The 26,763-nt window shown below is 38.4% G+C and overlaps 2 protein-coding genes across 2 annotated transcripts in view; one reads left to right on the top strand and one right to left on the bottom strand.

The window, feature by feature from the left end:
- The window catches only part of npr2 (natriuretic peptide receptor 2), a 105,763-nt gene extending 84,487 nt beyond the window's left edge, over nt 1-21,276 (top strand). Inside the window, exons 16-22 of the mRNA XM_060912789.1 lie at nt 1,695-1,841; nt 2,608-2,731; nt 7,941-8,009; nt 8,166-8,340; nt 10,550-10,648; nt 14,622-14,713; nt 20,713-21,276. Of these exons, the coding sequence (XP_060768772.1) occupies nt 1,695-1,841; nt 2,608-2,731; nt 7,941-8,009; nt 8,166-8,340; nt 10,550-10,648; nt 14,622-14,713; nt 20,713-20,775 (769 nt within the window). The 3' untranslated portion in view covers nt 20,776-21,276. The remainder of the gene's footprint in view (nt 1-1,694; nt 1,842-2,607; nt 2,732-7,940; nt 8,010-8,165; nt 8,341-10,549; nt 10,649-14,621; nt 14,714-20,712) is intronic.
- Nucleotides 21,277-26,003: 4,727 nt separating this feature from the next.
- Nucleotides 26,004-26,763, bottom strand: part of spag8 (sperm associated antigen 8) — a 14,936-nt gene continuing 14,176 nt past the window's right edge. Inside the window, exon 6 of the mRNA XM_060912195.1 lies at nt 26,004-26,123. Within this exon, the coding sequence (XP_060768178.1) occupies nt 26,004-26,123 (120 nt within the window). The remainder of the gene's footprint in view (nt 26,124-26,763) is intronic.

Raw genomic sequence — 26,763 nt, 5'->3', positions numbered from 1 at the left:
TGGCTAACATTAACAGTGAACATTACTAACTTTTATAAATGTCTTAAAAATTCTGTCAGAAATCCTGTCAGGTTTATCAGACATAAGCTATCCTGCTAGCATTAGCAGTGAAAGTGAAAGTTATTAACATTTATGTATGTAAATATGCATTAAAATATTTGTCAGAGGTCCTGTAAGGTTATCACAAAATTGCTAGCCTCCTATCGTTAACAGTGAACATTATTGACATTTATAAATATAATCTTTAAAATTCTGATAGATATCTTATCACGTTAGCACATAATGGCTTGCCTGCTAGAGTTAAGTGTCAATTATTAGCATTTATATGTATGTATTAAAAATTCTGTCAGAAATTGTTAGGTTAGCACAGATTAGCTAGCAATGACAGTGGATGTTAACATTTATACAATATGTACTGTATTTGTCATGTTAGCACATAATGGCTAGCCTGATAAAGTTAACAGTGTCAATTATTAGCATATATATATATATATATATATATATATATATATATATATATATATATATAAAACAGTGAAAGTTAACATTTATACAATATGTGCTAAAAATTCTGACAGGAATCCTGTCAGTTTAACTAATGTAAGCTAGCCTGCTAGCATTAACAGTGAACGTTATTAACATTTTTAAGTATATATTAAACATTCTGACAGAAATCCTGTCAGTTTAACTCATGTAAGCTAGCCTGCTAGCATTAACAGTGAACGTTATTAACATTTTTAAGTATATATTAAACATTCTGACAGGAATCCTGTCAGTTTAACTAATGTAAGCTAGCCTGCTAGCATTAACAGTGAACGTTATTAACATTTTTAAGTATATATTAAACATTCTGACAGAAATCCTGTCAGTTTAACTAATGTAAGCTAGCCTGCTAGCATTAACAGTGAACGTTATTATCATTTTAAAGTATATATTAAACATTCTGGCAGAAATCCTGTCAGGTTAGTTGATGTAAGCTAGCCTGCTAGCATTAACAGTGAACGTTATTAACATTTTTAAGTATATATTAAACATTCTGACAGAAATCCTGGCAGTTTAACTAATGTAAGCTAACCTGCTAGCATTAACAGTGAAAGTTATTATCATTTTAAAGTATATATTAAACATTCTGACAGAAATCCTGTCAGTTTCACTAATGTAAGCTAGCCTGCTAGCATTAACAGTGAACGTTATTAACATTTTTAAGTATATATTAAACATTCTGACAGAAATCCTGTCAGGTTAGTTGATGTAAGCTAGCCTACTAGCATTAACAGTGAATGTTATTAACATTTTATAAATATATATTAAACATTCTGACAGAAATCCTGTCAGGTTAGTTGATGTAAGCTAGCCTGCTAGCATTAAGAGTGAATGTTATTAGCGGTTTTTAAGTATATATTAAACATTCTGACAGAAATCCTGTCAGTTTAACTAATGTTCGCTAGCTGTTCTAATAAAATACAGTATGTGAAAAGTACTGACATATAGGAATGCCAATGAATTCCTGCAATTAATTGATAACTAATAATTCAGTGGAAAAAGTGGGAAATCAACCGCCAATCCTTCATACAAGTTATCTTTTCAGAAATTCTGTCATCAATCAAATAAATTTCTTCCCTTTTGTATTATGTAATGTATTTTACATATGAAATAATTGTTGTGTTTCTGACTGCTGCTTGTGTTTGTGGCAGAGAAGGGAGCACCAGCATCCTCAATAACCTGCTGTCCCGAATGGAGCAGTACGCCAACAACCTGGAGAACCTGGTAGAGGAGCGAACGCAGGCCTACTTGGAGGAGAAGCGGAGAGCCGAAAATCTGCTTTACCAAATCTTACCGCAGTGAGGAACTTTTTTTGTTAGTTTTTTAATGCGCACATCCGGGTTTCCTTACTGCTGCCAAGCTCTTAACCACAACTTGATGAATGAAAGGCTATTAAGTCCCTTCCCTACACACACACACACACACACACACACACACACACATATATATATATATATATATATATATATATATATATATATATATATATATATATATATATATATATATAAACTGCTTGTGATGTACTTTCACTAACAGATTTTTCCTTGTCTGCTGAAAATAGCTGATTGTCCTGGCATTGTCCTCTATTTTAGACATAATTATGTAAGCTGGGAGAACATTAAAGCCAGCTGAAGTGACTGCTGAGGACTGTGGGAACCGCTGAGAATTTTAAGCCCTCTTTGCGAGAAGCAGGAAAATCCACGTCTCTGGCTCTATCATTAATTGATCTTTTTTCCCTTGTGGAAAGAAGGATTTCTGTTGTTATATCAGGAAAGGCTGAGAACCAGAGTTGAGTTTGGCTGCCATGTAGTGCAGTGTTTGAAATGATGAATGTTTAATTTTATCCCTTGTACATGCATTTGCCCGAAACATACTACAACTCCTTAGTAGGCCTGTCACGGTTCTGAAATTTTGGGGCCTGGTAAATTGCTCATGGCTGTGCCTAGTTATTATTTTTGGTCCAAATGTATTAGTGTTAGAATTACGTTGGAACTGTGCAGTGATTTTGCCATTCAGGTCCTTGACCTTTTTTAATATTTATTTATTTATTTTTGCTCTCAGTTCGGTAGCAGAGCAGCTGAAGAGAGGAGAGACGGTCCAGGCAGAGGCTTTTGACAGCGTCACCATCTATTTCAGTGACATAGTGGGCTTCACTTCAATGTCTGCTGAAAGTACACCATTACAGGTATGTGTACGTGTTTTGAAAATTCAAAAATTGCATTATGATTACATGCTGTCATGTCCATTAGTCATGGTGTCATTACAGTATAAAGTGCTTTAGCATTAAAAATAAAGAACGGTCTTAAAATGTTTATAGTTGCTTTTATTAAGCATTAAATTATAATCAAACTCCATCTGCCTGAAGCTGAACCCAAGGAATACAAGGCTCCATGGACAGATGAAGGCTTTCCCTTGAGTAAACGTCTTCTTAAAACACCATCACCTTTTGAGGAAGAACGCTTAAACTCTGATGGCCCAATAAGGTCTTGAGCTTGTTATATCTCCTGCCAGGAAAATTCCATTAGTTATAAAGGGAGGGACTGGTTATGTTTGTATGAATCTCAACTCGTATCTAACGAATTAGACAACGAACAGAAGTCTCGGTTTAACTTCAGCCAGAACTGGTAAAATGCCAGTACATTGTTCAGGCTTTCAACATAGTAAGGACTCTTTGTTGTGACAGAAGGGTATTTATAGGGTGTGAAAATAGAGGAAAGAAAAATGCCTTATTATGACAGATATAAACAGATCTCATGAGAAAATGTACTTGTATGTTGGACACTCCAGATAATCTCAGGCGAACAATAAATGGATAAAACAAACATGTGGTTATTTAACAACAACAAAAAACATACAAATGTTGATATGGTGAAATTTTCTGTATGGAGACATTTATATAACATTTATTTATTTATGCAAAGAGTCCCCATTGTTGGTGGCTCTTTGAAACAAGTTTTGCGTCACAGGAAAGTCTTCAGGACAGACAGTTTTTCTGTTTTGTGGTTTCTCCGTAACATGACAGTGCATTTTTTTGACTTATTAACTTCATAAGAGAGAAAAACAGACACTGATTTGCAGCTGCTCTAATATAAGTGAACCATAACAGAAACTAACTCGTCTTAAAATGTTTAATAATTGGCAAATCACTGTGGTATAAGAGGAATAAAACACTTCAGGATGTGCTGTTATAGAAAAACAATCAAGTACCTACATGATGGTAACTCTGCTTTGCCTCGGCCCATCATTTATCATTGGTTATAAACTCTCATCGAGGTTTACTTGATATATTTACTTAATATGTAACAGTTATTCTATGAAATTGACCCGTACATGAGCAGATAGCCTCATAATAGCCTCGGCTATAAGCCGTGTACGACAAGGTTGAGTGTTTTATTTTATTCTATCCACATTCACTGGATTTTGAGAAACAGAGCATTTTATTTTTTGCAAATTCGATAAAATCTTTAGACAAAATATCCAACAAAATAATTTCTGCTTAGAATGTAAACAAACCGACGAAACGACAGGAGCAATTTGTGAAAAAATGTTATAATAATAATTCTTGAAAAATAAAAAAAGATACGTTCCTACCATCAAATAGTTTTATTCCATATTTTGTTGTGCTTTTTTAAAAAAAAAATTTTTGGTTTTGTTTTCGAGTAAAGTTTTAATTTCATCCTTGTTCAGCGACACGCTCTGCCATTTTCCTCTTCTTCTAGAGTTTTTTTGGCAGTTGGCAAACCAACTTAAAGGTGCATTATCGCCACCGACTGGGCTGGAGTGTAGAACAGGAGAGATGGGGGGGGATTATATTCCTTTACAGTAGCTATTTCTCATCTCATTATCTCTAGCTGCTTTATCCTGTTCTACAGGGTCGCAGGCAAGCTGGAGCCTATCCCAGCTGACTACGGGCGAAAGGTGGGGTACACCCTGGACAAGTCGACAGGTCATCACAGGGCTGACACAGACAACCATTCACACCTACGGTCAATTTAGAGTCACCAGTTAATCTAACCTGCATGTCTTTGGACTGTGGGGGAAACCGGAGCACCTGGAGGAAACCCACGTGGACACGGGGAGAACATGCAAACTCCGCACAGAAAGGCCCTCGCCGGCCACGGGGCTCGAACCCAGGACCTTCTTGCTGTGAGGCGACAGCGCTAACCACTACACCACCATGCCGCCGTAGCTATTTCTATTTCTTTTAAATACTTGATGACATAGTGATATATCTGACTTGATGTGCACCGCCATTTTGTTTTTCTCTACTCACCAGTGGCGGCTGGTAGTCTTTCAAACAGGGGAGGCTGGTCGGTTACGATATTTCCAGATTTTAAAAGAAAAAAGAAAAAACACATCAATTTTGCCCATACTCTTGCCTCTGATCTGGCTGATTGTTGGCAGGGTCACAAACTGTGAAATAACAGGTTCTTTTGGCCCATTAGCCTACTGTCCAATATACATTATAGTGGTGTTGGGGGGGGGGGTATGTTTTAACATTTTATATTTTAAAATTGTGGCATGTTGTTTAAAAATTGATCATGATTGAAAGCAGCTCTTTGTCAGGAACCTCTAGTCTGGCTAACGCAACTTCAAAGCTCTGCGAGCATTGGTCTGGCAAATATATTAAGCCCATCCGTTTCCCAAAGCGCGTGGTTGACCCGCCTCCCTGAAATGCCTCAGTTTGCTACTGGTCGAAGCCAGAAAAGGCTGTGACGAAGCTTAAACCAATCACATCACTCTTTCCTCTGACGTATGTGACGCGACAGAAACTGCTTGAGTAACAGGAAGAAGAAGGAGGAGAATAAATACCTCCAGGGCTGCTCTTTGCTCTGTTTTCAATGAGAACTTCCCGTTGAATGCTTTCAATACAGCATCTACCGCTGTGTCAAAGGCTTGCCGCTGCTCCATGTTCGTAATGTTTCTAGTGAATGAAGCGCTTCCGGCATAGATTCTGTAAACAGTCTATGGCTTCCGGTCGCAGTTCTACTACGTCACTGCCTTGAACATGCCTCTACCCAGGGCCGTTGGAGATGCTCAAAGTTGATTGGCTCCCGATTTTTCGGGAGCTTGGAAGAGCTGGAGATAGCTTGCCTTGCCAGACTAAGTTTGCAACAGGCCCCCGTGTTGCGTTACACTTAGGATGGGCGGGCCCAGGCTAAGGAACCTCAGCAGTAACAGCAGAGTGTTCTGGAATAGGCACAAGCACTGACCTTGGGGAGCCAAACATAGAGCTGGGTGCCACACATTTCATTCAATGACACTTTCCCTATATTTTACTTATTTTGACTGAGAAATGTTTTATTGACAATTTTGATAACCCTTCACTTTTAATCCAGGTCTGTAGTGTGAAATGTTCTCGGCTGTGTTTTTGTTTAAAAATGTTTTCCAAATTGTAGCGGTGTTTAATTCATATCCAGAAAAATATATATTCCAATATAATATACTCAGCATAAACATTTTAAATAGATTCTCTATTTTTGGTCCATCCATGACATATTACTAAAGTAGCCTATTTACTGTTGTTGATGTGGGTCACTTGCTGTTAGTCAATTCACTTTCTCGTACCAGGAGAGCTGAAAGGAATGAGTATTATTCCCTACCTTTTTCACCAAGTCAATTTGAGGCGTTGGTCTATCCTGCTCTTTAATTTTAATTTTTTCCTCGAAAGGAAGACTGGCAAATGGCTTCGCCAAAATTAAATCAGCACTGCTTGGCATCCGTGTGCAGCTTTCTTGCTAGCTGACTAGCCCCCTCAAGTTCAAGTTCAGTCACTCAAATAAACGACATTTCGGGAACTAAGATAGCAAACTTGACAACACTATATTTACACTTTATTTACAATGAAAATATATACAAACTAAAAAAGCTGGTAGAAACCGTATGTAATGAATGAAATCGAAATGTAAGCTGATCTCTTACAATACACCACACCACTTGCGAATCCGCATGGGACTGAACTGAAATTCACCGCTGCCTGTCTATATTTGAAACGAGCTGTCAATCAAAGAAAATATCCGGCCACTTTCACCAGTCACCAGTCTCCTCGCGGAAAGCTTTGCCATGTCCCTCCCATGTGAGGCTTGAAGTCTGTAGGCGGGCATTTTCGCAGTATTTGTCCAATAATCATCTTGCATTTTGATATTGAAAAGTGCATAGCTCCCAAATGCCATTGAAGTCCACTGAGGCTGGGCTGCATCGCGCTGTCACGAGGGGGAAAAACTCACGCACACATTAGGCGAACTGGGGAAAGTTATAAGGGAATGATTTCGCACTGTAGTTGAGTTGAGCACATATATTTCTATGATTCTGGATCTGAAATAGCAATGTTATAAGGTCGGCTATAACATAAGCCTAGCGAAATTCATCCTACACGATGTTCGTCATTTTTAGAGGAGGCTGAGCCTCCCTCGTTGTCTTAGAGCAATCGCCCGTGCTACTCACAGTATATGAGCTGATATCCTAGCAGTAGAGTAGCCAATCAGAGTGCACGATTGCTCATATCCAGTGAATGTGGATAGAATAAAACCAAATATACATTTCACCTTTTGTGCACTGTCTTTATATACTCTCCATGATTTATCTCCCAGCATCATTGTGTTTAATTTTGTACTCTCATTGTGTTGTATTCATTATCGCTTGCTTTATTCATTTCTCGGTATGGTCTGTGTTTGGGCTTGCATCCAAAAGAGGAGGAAGAAACTATTTTCATTTGAGTGAAGCTCAAGCAGTTCATGCAGAAAAGCGTCATACCAAAGCAGTCATTATTTAGTCCCTGAATCTTCATGGAAAATAATAGTGTAGAAGATACAGTGAGGGTGTTTTACATGTTCTGAGGCAACACAAGTTTGCTGGAAATATCTTCAGGCAAGTTTTACTTGCTAACTGAAAAGGTGAATGACCTCTAGGGAGATTCGTGAGGTAAGAGCTGCATTGGTGTCTTAGTGCACCAGTTAATTCTTGAGAGAACCTACCAATAATGGAACCACAAGCTAATTAAAACAGGCTCTGAGCTGTAACTGGCTAAGCAGAAGGTTAGAAATTACCCAACAATACTTTTACATACAGTATAAATTTCATTAAAATAATACATTAGACAATATACGTACCTAAACATTTAAAATGGCTTATTCAAACAGGCATCAGACTTTTGTCTTATATTTTTGTCAATTCTGATGTCAAGTTGATGTAAGTGACTGATTTCTACTGACATAAAGTTTTCTGACTGACTTACATTAGAAGATCGTGAGATTTTCTAGTGTAGTGCATATTGATGGTGTGATATGTCAAACATCATATCCAACTGAAAAAAAAGTCATTAGATACACCAACAGAATACTTCTTTATAGCACTTCCTGAAAACAAAACGTGACCGAACACTTATCTCTCTGCAGGTTGTGACATTGCTGAATGACTTATACACATGTTTCGATGCCATCATTGACAATTTTGATGTTTATAAGGTGAGTATCACTCTTTTAAATCCTTCTCAAAGGGACAGTGATAGGATTTTTCTGTTAACAAAAGACTTTTTTACTCTTTTGATTCGTTCTTTAATATTCAACCCTAAATACAGTAATAAAGCAACAAAGCATGGATCAAGACGTTTTATGTTTTAGGTGGAGACCATTGGTGATGCTTATATGGTGGTGTCTGGTCTCCCTGTATGTAATGGCAAACTCCACGCTCGTGAGATCGCCGGAATGTCATTAGCTTTACTGGAGCAGGTCAAAAGCTTTAAAATCAGACACAGACCGAATGACCAGCTGTGGCTACGCATCGGAATCCACACAGGTACGTTTTCTGCTGTTGGAAGTTTGGGTCAAGTGCAAATTTGTGTTATTACTTCAGCTCGCAAATTGCCCCTGAGTGTGTTTACACACAGTACAAAATAATCAGATGAATTGCAAAAAGATTTTGGCATCAATTTCAGCACCAGGGTGACGTGTATTTAAGTAATCTGATAATCAGATAACTCCAGCTATCAGCTAGCAATTACGTTTTACAGTAACATGATAATAGCGTTGATAATTCTCAAGTCAAGTTTTCAACGTGTAAGGAAAAGCAGTGCAGCGTTTCTTAGCGTTTGCAATCTACATTTTTAATCCAGTATGTTAGCAGGGTTCTAACTAGGCCTTTTCAGCGTATTGGGCCAATACGCAATGTTTCCTTTCCGCTACACCCACAATATTGCTGACATGCCTGTAAAAGTTGCCACTACACTAATAAAAGACTTGTCAATCTTGAAAAGGTGGTCTTTTGTTTAATTTTCTCTTGTTATCCCCACGTGGCAGTGACGGCGTGCTGCCACGCGAATGTTCTACATTCGGACATACTCCACTCCCCGTCCACGTAAGCACCCAGTGCATAGCTGCCCGAGTGGTTCCGTGTGGAGATTGTCACTAATCATGCTAGTCCAGTTTACCTCCTTCTTTACGCTGTGTTCGTGGTAAAGTGCCATCCATGTTAAGAGGCGCTTACGTGCCATGTACATAATACGTGCCAGCCCCCGAGTTCGATCTGGATAGTCGTGTATTGTAATTGAATGGCTGAAGCTGAAAATAAAGCTGACACTTGATGAACATCAACTGGTTGTTTTATTCTTATTCCATAAATAAGTCACCAATATTGTTGAGTATTAATTATAATAAGTCTTCATTCAAAAACAATCACAGCAACTTTTGGCAAAAAAAAATCTCATTAATATTACCAAAAAAGAGTGACTTTCAGGGAGGCCTGCAAGTGCCACTAGAATGCGACTCCGAGCATGTAGAACCTTTTAACTGCCGGCCGTTATGACTGGTGCCTCTACGCTGATATTTTGGTCTAGTTAGAACCCTGATGTTACGTTAATATAACAGCTTTTAGGAATTGGCTTTTAGGTAACTTCACTAGTAAATATTTACTTTGGAGTTTTTATGGTCAAAATTTCACTATTTTGATCCAAAGACATCCATCCATCCATTATCTCTAGCCGCTTTATCCTGTTCTACAGGGTCGCAGGCAAGCTGGAACCTATCCCCGCTGACTATGGGCGAGAGGCGGGGTACACCCTGGGCAAGTCGCCAGGTCATCACAGGGCTGACACATAGACACAGACAACCATTCACACTCACATTCACACCTACGGTCAATTTAGAGTCACCAGTTAACCTAACCTGCATGTCTTTGGACTGTGGGGGAAACCGGAGCACCCGGAGGAAACCCATGCGGACACGGGGAGAACATGCAAACTCCACACAGAAAGGCCCTCGCTGGCCACTGGGCTCGAACCCGGACCTTCTTGCTGTGAGGCGACAGCGCTAACCACTACACCACCGTGCCACCCGATCCAAAGACAGAAACCAGCTTTTTTTCTCCTTCTTTTGTGTGTATGCTGTGTTCAGACCAGTAACTATCTGATTAATGGTCTACATGCACAATCTGATTATTATCCGCAACAATTCTTGATTGAATTTCTTTAAAACTAATAAGAATTTTTAAGATCGTAGTATGTAGTTTATGTCTGTTTAAATAGTCTAAACAGATACTGATCTGATTTCTAGTGTGCATGTAAACACACTATGAATTCATACGTAGAATATTTCGATTTTGTCATTAATAACGCTTATTGCTTTTATGCCACACACCAAGGAATGTCTGTCTCACTACCAATTACCCCACCTTGCAAGGGCTGAGTCACAGCATTAGTACTTAATTAATGTTTTCCCTTATACTCAGCCGCACAGCCAAGCAGTAATCCTCTTACTCCTGCTATAGAGTAAATCCCTCAGCATGCTCTCACAAATCTCTGTCAATCCCTGTCAGCGTGTGTATATGCAGGCCACAATCTCATTGTGTAATGAGATTAAGGCTGGTACGACTGCAGGGATCAATGTCCTCAGTGTGAACCCTCAACCTGTCAGATGATACTGATGGTCAGAGGTCTTCCAGCAGGAGTTCATGAATCTCCCACATGTGTGTGTGTGTGTGTGTGTGTGTGTGTGTGTGTGTGTGTGTACAGGGCCTGTCTGTGCAGGTGTAGTAGGACTCAAAATGCCCAGGTACTGTTTATTTGGGGACACTGTCAACACAGCATCAAGGATGGAGTCCACCGGGGAAGGTGAGTGACAAAAACTCATTTCTAGAACGTGCTAAGGTGATGAGGCAAGCTAAAAACTTCACTTTAGTAAAAGTAATGACTGAAGCTGAAGTAAAAATAAGTGTCCTTGAGTCAGAGTAAGAAAGTATTTGCTGAGAGACAACTCAAATAGCACGCGAGTCCATACACAGCTTCAGATTTGCAATCAAAGGAAAGAAAAATCATTCAAAGTCATGTTTTATTATGTCATAGATTAAGTACAGTAATGTCTCATCTGTGAAAGAAACTTAACTTAGCTAGGTGTCATGAGTAATCTGTGCAGTTTGTGCAACAGTACAGTTTTAATTGCTTCAATATTTAGTACTGGAATGTGTTGAAATATTAATTATTTTATAATATTATACTGGTAAAGTGGTGTGATTAGGACACATTAGGACAATTTAAATGCTTCATATTGGTTTTTCATTTTAATTGATCACAATTTGTTCGGTTCATCTTGATGCAGGAATATTTTTTATACAACCCCGATTCCAAAAACGTTGGGACAAAGTACAAATTGTAAATAAAAATGGAATGCAATGATGTGGAAGTTTCAAAATTCCATATTTTATTCAGAATAGAACATAGATGACGTATCAAATGTTTAAACTGAGAAAATGTATCATTTAAAGAGAAAAATTAGGTGATTTTAAATTTCATGACAACAACACATCTCAAAAAAGTTGGGACAAGGCCATGTTTACCACTGTGAGACATCCCCTTTTCTCTTTACAACAGTCTGTAAATGTCTGGGGACTGAGGAGACAAGTTGCTCAAGTTTAGGGATAGAAATGTTAACCCATTCTTGTCTAATGTAGGATTCTAGTTGCTCAACTGTCTTAGGTCTTTTTTGTCATATCTTCCGTTTTATGATGCGCCAAATGTTTTCTATGGGTGAAAGATCTGGACTGCAGGCTGGCCAGTTCAGTACCCGGACCCTTCTTCTACGCAGCCATGATGCTGTAATTGATGCAGTATGTGGTTTGGCATTGTCATGTTGGAAAATGCAAGGTCTTCCCTGAAAGAGACGTCGTCTGGATGGGAGCATGTGTTGCTCTAGAACCTGGATATACCTTTCAGCATTGATGGTGTCTTTCCAGATGTGTAAGCTGCCCATGCCACACGCACTAATGCAACCCCATACCATCAGAGATGCAGGCTTCTGAACTGAGCGCTGATAACAACTCGGGTCGTCCTTCTCCTCTTTAGTCCGAATGACACGGCGTCCCTGATTTCCATAAAGAACTTCAAATTTTGATTCGTCTGACCACAGAACAGTTTTCCACTTTGCCACAGTCCATTTTAAATGAGCCTTGGCCCAGAGAAGACGTCTGCGCTTCTGGATCATGTTTAGATACGGCTTCTTCTTTAAACTATAGAGTTTTAGCTGGCAACGGCGGATGGCACAGTGAATTGTGTTCACAGATAATGTTCTCTGGAAATATTCCTGAGCCCATTTTGTGATTTCCAATACAGAAGCATGCCTGTATGTGATGTAGTGCCGTCTAAGGGCCCGAAGATCACGGGCACCCAGTATGGTTTTCCGGCCTTGACCCTTATGCACAGAGATTCTTCGAGATTCTCTGAATCTTTTGATGATATTATGCACTGTAGATGATGATGTGTTCAAACTCTTTGCAATTTTACACTGTCGAACTCCTTTCTGATATTGCTCCACTATTTGTCGGTGCAGAATTAGGGGGATTGGTGATCCTCTTCCCATCTTTACTTCTGAGAGCCGCTGCCACTCCAAGATGCTCTTTTTATACCCAGTCATGTTAATGACCTATTGCCAATTGACCTCATGAGTTGCAATTTGGTCCTCCAGCTGTTCCTTTTTTGTACCTTTAACTTTTCCAGCCTCTTATTGCCCCTGTCCCAACTTTTTTGAGATGTATTGCTGTCATGAAATTTCATATGAGCCAATATTTGGCATGAAATTTCAAAATGTCTCACTTTCGACATTTGATATGTAGTTTATGTTCTACTGTGAATACAATATCAGTTTTTGAGATTTGTAATTATTGCATTCCGTTTTTATTTACAATTTGTACTTTGTCGCAACTTTTTTGGAATTGGGGTTGTATAAACCCTTCAACATATAATGCTGGCAAACCACAAATTCACTATGTATGAAATTCACTATACACTCACCGGCCACTTTAACAGGAACTTGTTCTTGATTCTAAGATTCCTGTTTTTGGCTGCAAGACTGGAACCCAATGTGGTTTTCTGCTGTCGCATGCTGAGATGCTTTTCTGCTCGCCACAGTTGTAAAGAGCGATTATATGAGTTGCTATATCCTTCCTGGCAGCTCGAACCACCTCAAATCTGTCCGTTTTCACCTGACCTCTCTTATCAACAAGGCGTTTGTTTCCACCCACAGAACTGTCGCTCACTCAATTTTTGTTTTTCGCACCATTCTGTGTAAACTCTAGAGAGTGTTGTGTGTGAAAACCCCAGGAGATCAGCAGTTTCTGAAATACTCAAACCAACACCCATGCCACAGTGAAAGAAAATCACACTTTGAGATCAAAAATTTTCCCACTCTGATGTTTGAACATTGTGAACATGAACTGAAGCTCTTGATTTGTATCTGCATGATTTGATGCATCGTGCTGCTGTCAAGAGATCGGCTGATTAGAGAACTGCATAAAACAGCAGGTGGATGGGTGTTCCTAATAAAGTGGCCAGTCAGTGTATACAGTATCTGTCCAGTATATATATGAAAATATTCACTATGTATGCTTACTATATAGCGTAAAGCCCTGAAGTAGTGCACTGTAGTCCACAAAAAAATATATGAGCAACACTAACGAATACATGCATTTGGATGTTGGAACTATGTAAATGTAGCACTTTTACAACACACATTTTGGATTGTTTTTTTTTTTTGTCAATTTAATCAGAAATCTTATACAGTATTTAAATTCAGTTTAATGGTTTTAATAGACGTTTGAGATGACTCCAGGGACAACAAAAGCTCATAAGCATTCAAATGTGATTTTTTTTTTGCCTTTGAGGACATACTTTAAATAAGTAAAAGTTTTCTAAAAGTGATATTACATAAGTCTTATAAATTGTTTCTGTGCCTGAATCTCAGCTAGCATTATAGACATATAGTGAAGGTCTACATAGGGTCCGTGCCTGTTCACTGATTACAATGGAATAAATATAATTAATTAGTAGATGTAAATAGATTAAATATAACAAATTATTACCCATCTCTGAATGTCATGTCACTATGTGGGAAATACAGATACATTGGAGTTACTAAATAAATAAATATGAATTGGTAAATCTGTATAATTTCCATCTTGATTAGTGATGAGTAAGTGGTGCAGGCACTTATTGGCCTTTGTCTTATTGGAACAGTTCATTGATAGTCGTCTCAATCAATTAATCAATCTTATGTAGTCGTGTAGCAACCGCATCCTGACTGATAAGTAAAAATTTCCAGGTTTTCAGGATTGGTTGAACGGTGTTGTGAATGAGTTCCTAGAATGAGCAGCACCAACACAAGCTATTTACTCTCTCTCTCTCTCTCTCTATGCACACACAATACACGCCGACATGCTATGCGCCAGCCATGGGGCTCGTTGTTCGTATTGACTTTCTGCCTGACTTCCTGTCTTGGGCTTCCTTGTACTTAATAACCATTAATAATGAATGCAGGAGTCACTGACCCTCTATCCTGTGTGATTTATAGCACACTTCTAAGTAAGCCTCAGCATCCGCTCAGAGCATAAAGTCTATTGCACATGCACAGCTCATATGGAGTGTGCATTTCCCATCAAATACGTCCAAACCACTCGAGACTACATGCATACATACATCACTTATTACATGCTAGGCCTAGGGTTTTCCAAAAGTCTGAGGTCGTCAGGGTCCAGCTGTCACTCACAGATGTGCACTTAGTCCGATTGGCTGTATTGACACGTTCCACTTTTTGCAGCTTTGCGGATACACGTATCCTCGGCCACCAAAGAGGTCCTTGACGAGTTTGGCTACTTCGACCTCCAGCTACGAGGGGATATAGAAATAAAGGTAAAGTATTCAAGGACAAAATAAAACATGACAGGGCCTGAGATTGATTTTGATCTGTTGTTGACGAACATATTAAATATGTCTAGTTGATATCACAGCATATGGTTAAAATAAAGACAGAAATCATTTTTATTTTTTTTCCTTCATCCTATTATCTAATACAGGGGTTTTCAAAGTGTGGGAGAGTCAGCCCCCCTCGGAGAGCAAATAAACAACAGCGCCCCCCCCCCCCTTTACAATTTTTGTTGTTGCTATACTTAATGTTCCATTCGTATTTTTAAAAAATGGTTGTTGTACACATTTTTATTTTTTTCTTTTTCACATTTTAAACATCTGTGCTTTTTAAAACATCTTGTTTTACACATTTTAAACATCTCATAGCATCGTTAGCTAGCACCTCTTGGCAGACAACACACTGTGGCAGTGGAGCATCTTCAGATCCAGTCCATGAAAATCCAAACTTTAAATAATCGTGGTCATACTTCCTTCTTTTTCCAGTCCCCCCAGGATTCCGCGGGCCTTTTTTGTGATTGTTGCGGGCTAAAATTTCTGATGTTGCGGGGGTTTTCCAAAAAATTGCGATGAAAGTTGCGGTGTTTTTTAGGTTTTTGTTGCGATTACATTGCGGGAGGAAGTGAAAGTTGCAAGAAATTGTTGCGATTTTCTCTTTTTGTGATTAAAATTGAGTGATATGTTAAATATTAAGTTATTACTGAAAAACCATTGATTAAAAAAACAGACACTGAGAAATGGTCCTATAAACAACTTTACCAATATAAAAGATTACCAGGACTACAAAAATGCAGAAAAATAGGCTTTACTTATCCAAATGCACCTGTTGGTTCAAAAGTTAAAGTGCACAGAACCTCACAGCACAACATGAAGTTACCTTAAAATATAATATAAATGCCTCAGCTTTCATGTAAGAAAAAAAACTATTAATACTAGTACTGTGTGCAGGCAGTCTCTCCTGAAGACTAAATTAAACAATAATTATAAACTAATAAAATAAATGGCTCAGGCTTCATAGAAGAAAAAAAAAGCAATTTGAACAGAATCTCACAGTATGATGCTGAAGCTGCCTAAACAATGGAAAATAAAATACCATTTTGGCAAAAATGTTGGCATCCATTAATTTCTTGTATTAAGTAAAAAAATAATGTAAAGTGCACACAGTCCTTCACTGTAAACATAACACACTTTCAGTAACAGAATTTAAACCTACATAAACACTGACTCGCACATCATGCAATGTTGCCAGATACTGCTGACGTTTTCCAGTCCAAAATATGTTCAAAACCCGCCAAAATGCACTTGAAACTGCCCAATCTGGCAACACTGCACGCATGCTGCTTCTCTTGAACGTATACACGGAAGTAAGGCGGAAGGTAGTTTGTCGACGTCACCTCAAGACGACGCCAACGATTGGTCAAATTTGCGGGAAAATTGTGGTGATTGGATATAATTGCAACACCGCCCTGAATTCGCGGGGATTGGTTGAATTTGTGTTGAAGTTGCAAATCGCAACATCCTGGAGGGTCTGTTTTGTTGCTTGGCCCAGACTCTGTCTCCTCACTCACTGTAGCTTTAGGTACTAAAAATCGGTCCATTTTGTCTCTGGCAAAGGCTAGCTGAAGTTCGCTAAATGTCCGCAATAGTAACTTATTCTGGTTTATTTTTCCTCACGTTGCGCCCCCCCTGAAGAACTCTGGCGCCCCCCAGGGGAGGCGCGCCCCACACTTTGAAAAGCCCTGACCTAATACAATTTAACATGATAAGGTTTAATCAGTAATGTTCAGAAAGGACCAAGTGAACACTACAGTACGAGTTCTTGACTGCCCCTAAGCTAGTACACTACTAGACTGGCTAGTTAGAGAGCTAGCTGACTAGCTAGCTCATGTAGAGTGTGTTTATTTCTCTGCTTTTAGCCTTCTTCTCATTTTGAAATGATTTCTAGAGCAATTAGGACTTTTTGGTCCAAAAATCCCCCCGCGCAAAAAACAAAACAAAACAAAAAACCCTTTCTATCTAAGCTAGTGCTAGCTTTTTTGTTGGTGATGTTGTTGAGGTAAAGAGTTAGCACTGAAATGTAGCATCATCCCAAAATTATGTCATTTGAACCCACAATCAAGGGTTATGTACTGCATTGCTTCAACCGAATGTAAAGAAAAGGTTTAATTGATTTCATTTATATATTTTTCAGTGACTATATTCAGAACGTGTACATTATTTGGAAACTGATGTATATTTAATATGGATGAGTGATATTGAACAGTTATTCCACAAAATCGAGTCGTACATGAGCTGATAGTCGACGAGGCGTGTAAGCACTGAGTTGACTATAAGCTGTGTACGACAAGATTGAGTGGAATAACTGCTTTATTCTGTCCACATTCACCGGATTTTGAGAAACAGAGCATTTTTATTTTTTGCAAAGTTGATAAATAAAAACTTTATAGAAAATGTCCAATAAAATAATTTCCACTTAGAATGTAAACAAACCGGCGAAATGACAGGAGCAATTTGTGAAAAAATGCTATAATAATAATAATAATTCTTGAAAAAAAGGTACGTTCTTACCATCAAATACTTTCATTCAATATTTTGCTGCTTTTTTTTGTATTTTTGGGAGTTTTGTTTTCGAGTAGAATTTTTAAGTTGGCAAACCAACTTAAAGGGGAACTGAAGTGAGTTTTAAACTTGCTTTACTTCTTAATTAACGTGTTATTCAATTACGTTTTCGGTTTTATTAACCTTATATCCTGACCCGTATTGGCATATTATATTACACTTATCAGCCTTTTCGGTTTTTAGCCATGTTGAACGTAGTTCGTTTGGTCCACGGCAGGCGTCACTTATCCTCGCGATCTTCACGAGACTTGTGCGAGACTTCAAACATGACGTGTCAGCGCCGCCATTTTGAAAACTGTTTACACAGCGGCCAGATCGCCATATCATTCCAATTTAGATTAATTTCGAGATTTGCCAGCTTCATCAGTGATGGAGATTATTCCATACGACTTCAAACCAACGTGGAATAGAGAAGAGTTGGAAAGACAACAGGATAAGGACGAGTCTGTCGCGCTGGTATTTACGTCATTACTGTTGCATAATTAAAATGTGTCAGATTAGGCGGCTGGTAGGTTTTGAAAATAATAAATACATGCATGTATGTTTGTGATAAATGCATATTATACTAAGCGCATTTCCTTCGTAATCCTCACTAAGGTTTCGGACAGCACTACAAAATGGCGTCCACACTATATAGTCAGTAGGGAGCTATTTTGCACACAGGGAAAACTTCCGGCTTGATTACGTCAGCATTTGAAAGAGGGCGCACACGTCTTTTGACAACGTTGGCAGATGTCGGTCACTTTGATTTCCGCTGTACGTTTTACTTCCGTCCTACGATGTCTCGCACAGGTCTCAGCGAATCTCGTTTACGGCCATTGCTTTGACATATGGACTGATATATTACAGAGCATATTTCAAACACTCATAACTTGCTATAGCAGTGACAAAATAGTTGTCAGAAATGCATTCCTATATTTTATAAAATGAGAAATAGAATTTTGATAATAAAAAATTTGCCTTCAGTTCTCCTTTAAAGGTGCATTACCGCCACCAACAGGGCTGGAGAGTGAAACAGGAGATTGGGGGGGGGACTATATTCTTTTAGCTATTTCTGTTTCCTTTAAATACTTGATAAAGTGATATATCTGACTTGATGCGCTCCGCCATTTTGTTTTTCTCTACTCATGGTATATGAGCTGATATCCTAGTAGTAGGGTAGCCAATCAGAGTGCACGATTGCTCACATCCAGTGAATGTGGATAGAATAAAGAACAAATATCCTGAATACATGAAGGCATTTTGTATGATAAACACATACAGAAAGCAAATTAACAAGAAAAAGGTGTGAATTATAAAACATTTAATACCTTCATGTTCAAACATGTGCATGAAACATGAATAACAAAGGAGTTGGTCTGCATTTTAATCGTACCATCAAAGCCCACAATATCTCAGACTTGTACAGTATATTGTGACATTTATCTCAATATTCATATTATACGAATAAACCGTAATGGTGTGTGTTGTTATAGGAAAATAATCAAGGGTGGTGGTGGTGATATGCGGGTCGACAAAAAGCGGAATTCATTTTACCACCACAAAGTTGACTGTTTTTCAATAACTGCACGTCCCAAAGTGTTTTATTCTTCTTATATCACAGCAATTTGCCAATAGCAAAAAAAAAAAATTTGTATTTATTAAAAAATGTCATGTCTTTTTTTTTTATCCGTTTATAGTTACATTTAATGTTGTCGACCCTCTGCAAAACAAGTTAGTTCCTGTTATCAGTCGACAATTATCAACATAACATATCAGCAATTAGATATTTTTTAATTAGGTCCCTAAGTAAGTTGTTATTATGGAAATGTATTAGGATGAGAGCCTGTGTATGTGTGTGTATATATATATATATATATATATATATATATATATATATATATATATACATATACACACACACACACACACACACACACACACATACACTGGGTGCGATTTGCTGGGGGGGGATCATCCCCCCCCTCTGGTTTTTATCTCTGCTGAAAAAAAATCCTCGGGGACAACCCCGTCAATAAAACAAACAAACCAAAAAAAAAGTTGACATGACGGGCATGTTGTGACAGTTTTCTATGGTCTACATTGCACTCACTTTCAAAATGACCCGAAGTGGCAGCTTCGATGTTCACGAACGTCCCCAGCAAATAGATACATTGTAGATAATAACAATATCTTTGCGTTCTATGAGAACGCAAAGATATTGTTATTATCTACAATGTATCAATGTATCTGCAGGGATGCAAACAGTGCGCCTTTTGGCGGATGCCGCCTTTTTCACGGCCGATTTTTTTTTTTGGGGGGGGGGGCGTTTTAGGGGGAGTGTCTGATTATAATTTCAAAGTAAATTCTGTATTAAAATGACTAAATAAGCAAATCCGTTACAGTCCATGAAACAGGAAGTATAAGGATGAGAAAAAAAACAGTTTAAATCGGAAAGCTGCGCACAATGTGAACTGCGCCATCAGAGCTGTTCATTTAGTATTCATGTATTTTAGCGATTTTCGAGTCACTGTCCATTTAATCCGGAGGGAGAGAAACATCACAGCAACGCGACAAGCAATGCGAACTTTGTTGTGTTAGTGTTCGTGTATTTAGTCAGAGAGATAGGAAGATGAATTTACTATCTCTGGTTTAGTGTTCGTTTTCATTTAGTGTTATTCATTTGATATCATCGGATGTTATTGAGCTGTTAGCCTATTGTTACCTTAATTTTGTGACCTTTCATGATTTAAAAAAAAAAAACATCCCCCCTTCTGGTTTTTTGACAAATCGCACCCTGCATATATATATATATATGTTTGCAGCCAGAAGTACTCAGATCAGCTTTGGAAAAAATAAACAAGAACTAAGCAGTGCTGTGGTAGGTATAAATCATCATATCACTCAGCACTGGTACTAAGTATCTCCACATATTGCTTGTGTTGGGGTACTTTTATTCTGGTACTATATAAACCAACACTAGTATGTTCCAATATATTTGTTTCCTGCTGAGACAATTTTAATCACACGTATCTCTCCAGACTGTGTTTCTGTGTCTCTTTGTGCTTCTCGGATTACACGCTGTAGCAGAGACAGAGAGTCAGGCTGCACATTGTGTCCCTGTAGAAATGGAAAACAAATGCCGTTCAGTCTTGATGAAGCCACTTTTCCAGTTAAGCTAATCCGAGACTGGTTGGAAGTCTCCTTTATGGAATTATATTTAAAGAGTCGGGGCAGGGGATGCTCCAAAGCTTCTAATCAGGGTGTTACTGATTAGTTTTTGCCGACTCACGCCACTCTGCTGTCCTCGAGTGTTGATTATTTGCTCCAGCGTGCATCCTGAGAGCTTGTCGATGTGCCATATTGATCTCCGCCTTCCCTTCTTTCAGGGCAAAGGCAAAATGAGAACGTATTGGCTTCTAGGGGAGAAGACAGATGTCTATGTTATCTGAGTGCTGCGTGCTGCTGACGGAGGAAAGCGCTGGGCCAAAATCTCTTCAGCACGAACCTTGGTGGGGTTTTTTTACCCTGGATTTTGCTCCTGGCTTGAAAGGATGCACCAACCAGCCCCATGTTACTCCTAATACCTTATGAGGAATTATAATATAGGTATGTTTCATACCTGCTCCAACTGCAAAAGAAACTGTAAAGGTGTTTTTTTTTATAATGATGATGATGATGATGATGCAACTTCCAGTGTTGATAGCTGAGGACTTTTTTTTTCCTCAATGATTTTACTTATTTTTGTGCTTTCTATAACCAGATTTGTACGTGATTCGAAAACCGATGTGTATCTACATACAGCACATGAAAAGGTCAAAGGTACAATGTACTGAACTTTATGCTGGCATCAGAAATAATATTTCAACCTGGTATTATACAGGTTAATATTTGTATATATGTATATCCAAGACAATGTAAGATATTTTGTTCAATAAACGACTTGAAAATTGTGTTTGTTTGTTTTTTAAAATTTGTTTCCAAGTGTTTGCACAGATTTTGCGATACAAATGTCCTCCCTCAGTGCAGTGTTGGAATGCTTTGCTTCTCTTGAGCTCATCTGAAGAGGAATTTGGATATCACTTGAGCACCTCATCCTCTATCCTCCTACAGTCTTTGCGAGACGTATCATGCTACCAAGAAAAAAAAAACCTCACATAATTTTGATTTCAAAAATAGTCTTAATATAGTCTAACATTTTGACCATTAAAGGTCATTTCAGGTAGGTGAGCTTGTGAATGAGACTTGTTGTTCTTCCAGCATATCACGTTACTCTTATTTTAAGTGTATATCTGTTAGAATAACTATTGTCTATTACTTTAGCAATGTAAAAATATGGTGGCATGCGATAACGCCTCATTTTCCTTGCAGTTGAGGAGAGTAAGCTAAAGAAACGACGTCATTGAATTACTCAGAGTCCATTAGGTCTTTTACCATCTATGTATGTGTGTCGGTGTGTGTTTTGTGCTCATGTTCACAGCAGCATCCCGCCTACTCGATTGTGAACTGCCTCCCACACTCGGCTCTGTCACTGCGGCTGCTGTTGCAAAGAGGTTGTACTCCCGAGCGCAACTGCACCGTGTTCGATAGTGAGACGACGTCTTTGCTACAGTGCTCAGCTTAACGTGCTTATCCATATTCTTTTTTTTTTTTTTTTTTAGGTTTTAAAAAATAGGTACTGAAATTCTCACACAAACTGAACAGCTCTGCCTGACTAAAAAATAACATACAGTATGTAAGCTGCACCTTGACTTAACACCTTCTGACCAATCAAATTTAAGGATTTAACACTGTATTAGTTGAGTCTGAGTTACATTTTAGGGTGGTACGGTGGTGTAGTGGTTAGCGCTGTCGCCTCACAGCAAGAAGGTCCGGGTTCGAGCCCCGTGGCCGGCGAGGGCCTTTCTGTGCGGAGTTTGCATGTTCTCCCCGTGTCCGCGTGGGTTTCCTCCGGGTGCTCCGGTTTCCCCCACAGTCCAAAGACATGCAGGTTAGGTTAACTGGTGGCTCTAAATTGACCGTGAGTGTGAATGGTTGTCTGTGTCTATGTGTCAGCCCTGTGATGACCTGGCGACTTGTCCAGAGTGTACCCCGCCTTTCGCCCGTAGTCAGCTGGGATAGGCTCCAGCTTGCCTGCGAGCCTGTAGGACAGGATAAAGCGGCTAGAGATAATGAGATGAGATGAGTTACATTTTAATTCTATATATCTTACAGTGTGTTTATACCAAAATTGTGGAAATTACAACTGTGGTTTTGACAAGGCCTTCACAGAAACCATAATTACCACTAAGAATGTTCCTGACAGTATAAGATACACTATAAACAAACACTACTAGTTACAGTCGGATTGTGTTATCAGGTTTAACTCTATCCATCCATCCATAGCCACTTATCCTGTCCTACAGGGTCACAGGCAAGCTGGAGCCTATCCCAGCTGACTACGGGTGAAAGGCGGGGTACACCCTGGACAAGTCGCCAGGTCATCGCAGGGCTGACACAAACAACCATTCACACTCACAGTCAATTTAGAGTCACCAGTTAACCTAACCTGCATGTCTTTGGACTGTGGGGGAAACCGGAGCACCCAGAGGAAACCCATGCAGACACGGGGAGAACATGCAAACTCTACACAGAAAGGCCCTCACCGGCCACGGGGCTCGAACCCGGACCTTCTTGCTGTGAGGCGACAGTGCGAACCACTACACCACCGTGCCACCCGGTTTAACTCTAGCTGGAGTCTATTAAACATCGTTTATAATATCCAAAATTTGTTTGTATGTGGGAATCATATTAAGTCAATAAAAACGTGTCTTCCGCATAAATTTATGAAGTTTTATTCCAAGCTTTCGGACTTACGGTCCATCATCACAGACAGAATTGAATGTGTATTTACAAATGTCAACAAACTAGTTTAATAAAAAATAACAACAACTAAACTGTCACTTGCGTTATGATGGGTCACGTGCTTGTAAAACAAAACAATCTACAAGAAATATTGAATTGAGGGGAAATGATTGAGGGATGGATAGCAATGCACTAACCAACAGAGACTGTGGCAGGAAGATACCTGAAAGTTATCTTCCTTCAATTAAAATGATATATAATTTATAGCATGTAAATTTTATATAAGGTTTTTAAATTATCTCGTAGCATTTATTTATTTATTTATGTCCTTCCCCCCCCCTCAATTCAATATTTCTGTTTCTGATGATGGACCGTAGGTCCGAAAGGTCGGAATAAAGTTTCATAAATTTAAGTGGAAGACACGTTTTTATTGACTTAATTGTTTATAAATGTTTTAGTAACAAGCATATAATTAATTAATAGTGTAGTTTTGCATTTCTTTAAACGATTCACCCAATTCATGATTCAATTCACGTCACGATACTGGATTCATGATTCGATTTTCCTATGATACTCGTGAAAAAATTTAAATGAAGAAAATGTTATTCATAAATAAAGGATTTTTTTCCTTTTCTTGGTCAACTTAAATATTCCCTTTGTTAAATTAAAAAAAGCCCTTTTGTTTCATTTTCTTAATCACCAACGATAATTATTTACCAACATTTGTAAAGGTTGGAGTAAAACTTCACAGCTTATTAACTAACATATTCATTTTATTTATCAAAGAAACTTTTACGATCATTTGTACTACCTCCACTTACTTCTCTTTTCTGTAGCTTTCAGCAGTCTGTAAAAAGAGAGCTCTGATTTCTTGTTAAATCTATTTGTACAGTCAATCACACAGCAGTACGTTCTCATTTTATATCTGTTTGTGTGTGTGTGTTTTCGCAGCATTAGAGTTGTGTTACTTCCGCCTACAGTGAAGTCATGTGTATTCCCACTATTATTCCTTATTGTGTCCTCTGCTGTCTAAATGACACAATTACAGCTAGGAAAAACTAAAAGATTACACAGCCTGATGATTTTATTTCATCGATTTGAATCATCATAAAGTTATATTGTGATTTATCGTCCAGCATTTTGCATTAACATCTTCACTATTTCTACGCTGGAGTTCTCCTATCACACTGAACGAAAAAGTAGAAAAGTCGCCCTTTCTTGTTTGTTTTTAAAGGGGAACTGAAGGCAAATTTTTTATTATCAAAATTCTGTTGATCTCATTTTATTAAATATAGGAATGCATTTTTGATAGCTATTTTGTCGCTGCTATAGCAAGTTATAAGTGTTTGAAATATGCTCTGTAATATATCAGTCCATATGTCAAAGCAGTGGCCGTAAACGAGATTCGTTGAGACCTGTGCGAGACATCGTAGGACGGAAGTAAAACGTACAGTGGAAATCAAAGTGACCAACATCTGCCAACGTTGTCAAAAGACGCGCGCCCTCTTTCGAATGCTGACATAATCAAGACGGCAGTTTTGTTTGTTTTGATAGCAATCAGGAAAGTTTGAAAAAAAAAAGTCAGCAGTAATTGTCATTTAAACTCGTTTTTGCGCAATATTTCATTTGGAAAACAGTTTTCAAAATGGCGGCACTGACACCTGGCTGACACTTCACGTTTCGAAGTCTCGCACAAGTCTTGTGAAGATCGCATGGATAAGCGACGCCTACCGTGGACCAAACGAACTAAATTCAACATGGCTAAAAACCGAATAGGCCGATAAGTCTAATATTTAATTGCAATTAGTTGCCAATATGAGTCATGATATAAGGTTACTAAAACCGAAAACGTAATCGAATAACACGTTAATTAAGAAATCAAGCAAGTTTAAAAATGACTTCAGTTCCCAGATTGCTGAAATTCTTTCTCCTTTTAAACTCCACTGTAACTGAAACGGCACTAAACTAACTAATAAGAGTGACATATCAGTGTGGCCCACAAGCACTAACCTCTCAGAGGAATAATGAAAATACCAACAAAGAATTGCTAAACACATCACAGATATACCTGGATAGGCAATAAAAACTTTTATTTCATGTGTTTCAGGATGGAGCGTTCCATTAACTATACTCAACTAGCAATAATTAACATCTAAAGTGTGTGCATTTTCAGCAGTAATTCTTCATGTAGGTTCTACCAGATGACAAACACTTCCCAAAAAAACCGAGGGGGTGAATCTGCATGAACATGGTCTAAAAATGACTTGTTGCCATGGATACCCTGCTGAAAGTATGAAAGGTTAGTGCATTTGTGCTGGAAGTAAGCCACTGCATTCAAAAGGAAGCCAGCGAAACACTTTGTGTGTCATCAGTATAATGCAGGTTCCTGCGTATGGTGGGAAGGCAGATGCTTTGTGTCTAGCTACAAACCTAAATAAATGTTGTCACTTTTCGAGCACAGCCTGCAAAGTTTCACTTAAAAGATTCGCTGACGAGAAGGAGATTAGTGAGCTTATTTGCCAGATGATAAGTGTTGTTGGAAAAGTATTGAGGATAACTGGAAAACATCAGAAAGAACAGTACGGTCTTTAACAGTTTGGTTTTAGATGTCGATGAGAACTAAAGTCTGTTGTACATAATCTTCATATTTTGTAATGATTCTTGAACATCCGTATATGAAGGAACAAGCACAAGAAAGAAAGAAAGAAAGAAAGAAAGAAAGAAAGAAAGAAAGAAAGAAAGAAAGAAAGAAAGAGGTTAGCGTGAGCTTATAAAACAGCGTTTTGCGTTCTGATTTTCTTTTGGAAATCAAATTGTTTGTACTAACAGCACAACACTACACTTCCTCTATATCAGTGTCGTTCTCAGGATCGGGCTCCAAGCTCTCATTGAGTGGTTTGGTGAAACTGATGTTCTTCTTAAAAGGTGCATCTCTGTTTCTCGCTGCTGTCACGCCCTGATAATAAATAAAACACTTTACCTGAGGGCCGAGAACAAACACGGTATTCACACATTTTATATTCAATTCCAAAATTATCAGCACTCTTCATAAAAATGACAAAAAACTCATAGCGCATGCAGTAGGGTGCATCGGTTGCCCCCTAAAAATGAAAAGTTCCTCCGATCATGATGCATTTTTGTTTTTATGTTCCTTTTGGTAAGAAAACACACTGGGTGAAATATTTTGACAAAATTCAAAAGTTTAATGGTGGCACCAGGAGCTCAAAGTTATGGAAAAAGCTGCTATTTTATGACTTTTATGACAAAATTTCCATCACTTTTCATGAAACATTATGGCACCTTATAGAGTATACCAAATATCTTAGATACACATTTTTAGTACATATTCTAAATATATTATCAAGCACAGTTTGAGTTTTAGCTGTTCATTGAATCATTGTTCAACTACTTTTAAACAATACAAATGTATTATGAAATCACATTAATGCTTCTCAATCCCTTGCGAAGGTTCTTAACATGATCTCTGGCTCACAAGAAATCAATAAATGGAGTCCAACATTGTGATTCAAACCTTACGCGAAAACATATAATAAGCGTTTTTTGGCAAAAAATGAACCTCATGGTGCCACCATTAG

This window comes from Neoarius graeffei, chromosome 28 (genome assembly GCF_027579695.1).
Source record: "Neoarius graeffei isolate fNeoGra1 chromosome 28, fNeoGra1.pri, whole genome shotgun sequence".
In the NCBI taxonomy this organism is placed as follows: domain Eukaryota; kingdom Metazoa; phylum Chordata; class Actinopteri; order Siluriformes; family Ariidae; genus Neoarius; species Neoarius graeffei.
The sequence above is the reverse complement of the archived record's forward strand: the minus strand, read 5'-3'. Positions and strand labels throughout refer to the sequence as shown.